Source organism: Lycium ferocissimum, unplaced genomic scaffold, assembly GCF_029784015.1.
Source record: "Lycium ferocissimum isolate CSIRO_LF1 unplaced genomic scaffold, AGI_CSIRO_Lferr_CH_V1 ctg7820, whole genome shotgun sequence".
In the NCBI taxonomy this organism is placed as follows: Eukaryota; Viridiplantae; Streptophyta; class Magnoliopsida; order Solanales; family Solanaceae; genus Lycium; species Lycium ferocissimum.
Genome location: NW_026726963.1, coordinates 32,009 through 37,036, shown reverse-complemented (window position 1 = coordinate 37,036; position 5,028 = coordinate 32,009). Strand labels below are relative to the sequence as shown.

General features: G+C 40.1%; 1 protein-coding gene across 1 annotated transcript; it reads right to left on the bottom strand.

Annotated features, from left to right (window-relative positions):
* Nucleotides 1-3,681: 3,681 nt before the first annotated feature.
* On the bottom strand, nucleotides 3,682-4,725 carry LOC132045756 (uncharacterized mitochondrial protein AtMg00860-like). Its single transcript, XM_059436340.1, has 2 exons — nucleotides 4,196-4,725; nucleotides 3,682-3,820 (listed from the first exon to the last, which is right to left on the bottom strand). The coding sequence occupies exons 1-2, from the start codon at nucleotides 4,723-4,725 to the stop codon at nucleotides 3,682-3,684; spliced, it is 669 nt and encodes a 222-aa protein (XP_059292323.1).
* Between the last annotated feature and the right edge of the window lie 303 nt (nucleotides 4,726-5,028).

Below are 5,028 nucleotides of genomic sequence, written 5' to 3'. Positions count from 1 at the left end.
AAAGGGCCCCCTATATAATTATCACATGGAAAAATTTTCCAGGGGTTTTTGGGGCGCCATATGGTAAAACCACCCCTAAATTGGGCTTAAAATTTTTTTGAGCCCATTGATTTTCATTCTTGTTTTATAATTCGAACTAATTTCCAAAATTCCCAAATTTTTGCCCTTAGCCTTCCTCCGTACTTCCGTAATTTAAATATTTTTCATGCATATCACACTTGTGTTGAATAAAATAAAAATAGCCTATTTCCTACAAGGCAAAAATTATTCCAAATTTTCCAAATGCGTAAAAGCACGGATATAACACCCGCTGGCCCGGTAACCATCCCCAAGGCACTTCACTAGTGGTGACATGTCCCTCCCTTTTCTCGGTGCGGTGGAATCATGGCAGCCCGCCGTAGCGGTGACATGCTGTCCGGCCAATTAGGCGCGGTGGAATCATAGCAATTTCGCCGTAAATGTATGGTCCGGCCAATTTCAGCGTTGAATCATATTATCACACATACCATGCATATACATTTGTCACCATTAACATTCAATTCATAGACATATCGCGGCTTATCATGATGTTACCATAGTTTAACATTTTTAGCTATATACACATGTACATACATTTAAGCTTGAGAGTGGCTATGTTTATGCTCCGTGACGTAAGGTCGTAAACCCCCGGCCTCAGCGTTATGGAATATCATAAAGTCATATCTCACCTTGGAGGAATTTACGATTTCTAAGGCGAGTACATATAAGAGGAAATGCCAATGGATCGTGATCCTCATCATTGATCTCATAGGAACATTATATCGTGGTCTCTGTAGTCTTTATTGCATTCATAGCGTATTTCTTATCCAAGATCGTTACTTCCGCGGACGTAGACATTTTGTCTCAAGGAACATAAAAGATCCGTGAAGGGAGAGGGAAATCGTATAAGATTCATGCCTTGGAAAGAAGGGGTAATGCTTCATATACCCTTTTGTCGTTAACTACTTTATAGCTTCGCTTCTTTGATGTCGTCGCCTTTACCTTCAAGAGAGTTCGTAGCGTCGTTAGCTAGGCAATTATAAAACCGTGCCTCTTAAGGCTAAAGAAAATTGGGCAGCGTTTCCTTTGTTTATACTACGTTCCGCCATATTCCATATCAACTTCCAACACTCATAACAACCATCACAATATCGCTAACAACAATCGTCATTCTTTCCCATGATTCGCATTTCACAATTTCACCTAACTTCTCCATATTCATGACTACGGTTCGTTGTCACATTTGTTCACTTATAATGCTCATTCCATGCTCTAAACATCATTCGTAACACATTCACGATCTCAACATAACCATTTTGATGATTCTCCTCAACTACTATTCAACAATGGCATAATCTACCCATTTATGACCCATTTTTCATACTCTTCCATAATCTAAGTGTTTCATCCTAATAATACTTCAATCAACATCTAAAGTTCATAAAACTTACCTCGAATGGTAGAGGAGTAACCCTTGGATGACAATACACCTTCTAGCACAAAACCCTATTTCTTCTCTCTTGGAATTCCTTGACTTTGGTAGCTTTAATGGAGTTTCTTAAGCTTGATCCTCCTCAAATCTTGTTATTGATCCTTGATCTCCTTAGTTTTCTTGTGGGTGAAATGTTTAGAAGTTTCTAGAGGTGTGGAGAGGTTGAAGTAAATCGGTTGAGAATGAATAAAATGAAGTGGACTTAACATTTAAAGACTGAGAGGTTCGAAAATGAAGGACTTCCACGGATACCTTCCCGTCCGTCAAACCCTTTGTTGGCCGTGGAACCCCGGTCGTGGTTCACGACCAGCCAGCCACATTTCGTTAGCTATTCCACGGACACGCACGGGTCGGGAACATTGTGCTGTCCGTGGAACATGGTCGTGGAACTCACGGTCCACGGTAATAGGTTCCGCGTTTCGTTTGATCTCTAATCCTTATGGGACTCTTCTTAGCACTTGTTCATCATTTCATTATGAATCTCGGGGGGCGTCATAACTCTTCTCCACAACATTCTTAAGGCATCATTAACTCAATACTCCTAGTTTGCGTCCAATACACTAACTTATAACTCGATCTCCCTTAACTCTTCCTTGCTTCAACTCGATACTTTGGAATCTTAATTAGGACTATCAATTTGTACTTCCTACTTATCCAACCTTGTATACGTCATGTCCTTCGCGAGCCTACTCGCTTATATACTAAGGGGAAATTTCCGAGGTGTAACACTCTCAACAATTACACAATCCAAAGCTTCACAAGCTCTCAACGCTCAAGAGTTTTACAATACCAAATATCAATATTCAAAATAGTCAAAGTGTTCCAAATAAAAGAAACTACTATTTATACTAAAGCTCAAAAGAAGACAACTACATTATTACACTTTTACCCTTAATGAAGTAAGGGCCTTGTTTGGGTGTCTTTTTTTGGGAAAGAACTTGAAATTGCAACTCTTCAAGTAATAGCCACATTGCAAGCATGACCATCTTCAACCCTCTTATCCAAACCATCCTCCCATGCTATCATGAACACTTGAAATCTCCGGGAAGGTTCTAGAATGTATTCAACGACGTCTCTCCTCATGAACAATGCTTGCATAGGGGTTCCCTCACTTGGCTCCGTAAAAGGCCTGATGCCACTCGAATTGTATCATTCTCCTTCTTAAAGAGAATTTGTCCTCAAATTTAAGGATCATCATCTTGCACCACCATAGGAGAGAGATCACACACATTGAAGGTATTATGAACTTGGTATTCGGGTGGAAGATTAATTTTGTATGCATTATCATTGAGCCGTTCTAGTACTTCAAATGGACCATCTCCTCTAGGCATCAACTTGGTCTTTATCTTGTTGGGAAACCTCTCTTTCCGAAAATGTACCCAAACCCAATCACCCGGTTCAAGCACAACTCGTTTGCGGCCCTTGTTTTCTCTCTTGGCCGTTTCTTGATTCTTTTTCTCAAGGTGAAGCCTCACCTTCTTATGCAACTTCTTTATGGCCTCGGCTCCTTTGTTGCCATTTAAACTCAACACAACATCTTGAGACAAAGGGGTTAGATCTAAAGGGGTTAGGGGGTTAAAACCATAAACCACTTCGAAAAGTGACTTGCCAATAGTGCTATGAATGACTCTATTGTAAGCAAATTCAACCAAAGGCAATTGATCTTCCCAAGATGCTAGTTTCCCTTTAACCATGGCCCTAATCATAGAACCCAAGGTCCTATTGACAACTTCGGTTTGTCCATCGATTTGTGGGTGACAAGAGGTAGAAAACAACAATTTAGTACCAAGTCGTCCCCACAATTCTTTCCAAAAATGGCTAAGGAATTTGGGATCCCTATCGCTCACAATGGTTTTGGGAATACCATGCAACTTTACCACATGTTCAACAAACAAATATGCAACATGAGGTGCATCGTAAACTTTATGACAGGCAATGAAATAAACCATTTTAGAAAATCGATCAACCACAACAAAGATGCTATCTTTACCCCTTTTGATTCTAGGCAAACCCAACACAAAATCCATCAAAATATCAACCCAAGGTTGTTGAGGGGTGGGAAGAGGGGTATACAAACCATGGGGAAGGAGTCTAGACTTGGCACCACGACACTCAATGCATTGGCCATAAATCTTAGCTACATCCCTCCGCATATGAGGCCAATAAAATTGCTACTCAAGAATCCTAAAAGTCTTATCAATCCCAAAATATCCCATCAATCCCCCATTGTGTGCCTCCCTCACAAATAATTCCCTCCAAGAGCTCATGGGCACACAAAAACGCTTGTTTTTGAAGAAGAAACCATCAAACCTAGAATAGGGAGTAGAAGACCTATCCCTAATCCACCTCTCCCTTTCTCTCTCTTCGCAATCTAGAAATATTTTGGCAAAGACGGGGTCCTCGGGATATAATGTCTTCAAGCTTTCAAAACCCATCAACTTGGAAGACAAGGTGTTAATCAAAATATGTTTCCTTGATAGGGCATCCGCCACTACATTCTCCTTTCCCTTTTTGTATTGGATTACATAAGGGAAGGTTTCAAGGAATTAAACTCATTTAGCATGCCTTTTGTTCAACTTTCCTTGGGCCTTGAGTTGTTTTAAGGACTCATGGTCGGTCCTAATCACAAACTCTTTAGGCCACAAGTAGTGTTGCCAATTACCCAAAGCTCTAATCAAAGCATACAATTCAAGATCATAGGTGGAGTAGTTCAACATCGCACCCTTAAGCTTTTCACTAAAATAGGCAATGGGTTTTTGGTCTTGCATCAAAACGACACCAATACCTACTTTGCTAGCATCACATTCAATTTCAAAGATTTTGTCAAAATCGGGTAATTGCAACAACGGTGCGGAGCTAAGCATTTGTTTTTGAGTTTTAAAAGCCTTTGCTTGCTCCACACCCCAAGAAAAAGGTCTATCCTTTCGGATTACCTCGGTCAAAGGAGCGGCTATGGTACTAAACCCCTTAACAAACCGCCTATAAAAACTAGCCAATCTATGAAAACTTCTAATATCACCAATGGATTTAGGAGTTGGCCAATTCTTAACAGCGTCTATTTTGGATTCATCAGCCTCAACGCCCCTTGAACTAACAACAAAACCCAAGAAAACAATTTCATCAACCCAAAAAGAGCATTTAGCAACATTAGCATAAAGTTGTTCTTGTCTAAGCACTTCAAACACACATTTCAAGTGAATAACATGCTCATCCATGATTTTACTATACACCCGAATATCATCAAAGTAAACAATCACGAATTTGCCAATAAAAGGTTTCATCACATGATTCATCAAATGCATGAAAGTACTAGGAGCGTTAGTGAGACCAAAAGGCATCACCAACCATTCATATAGACCAAACTTAGTCTTGAATGCGATTTTCTACTCATCTCCGGGTTTTATTCGGATTTGATGATACCCACTCCTAAGATCTACCTTAGAGAATATGCATGAACTATTCAACTCATCAAGCATGTCGTCAAGATGAGGTATAGGATGGCGATACTTTACCGTTAT

Excerpts from the sequence above, each read along its gene's own strand:
- LOC132045756 (XM_059436340.1), bottom strand. The coding sequence starts at position 4,725 with ATGGATGAGCATGTTATTCACTTGAAATGTGTGTTTGAAGTGCTTAGA. Across the intron at positions 3,821-4,195 it reads TCCACCTATGATCTTGAATT|GTTTGATGGTTTCTTCTTCA; the intron begins GTATGCTTTGAT and ends TCCCTATTCTAG.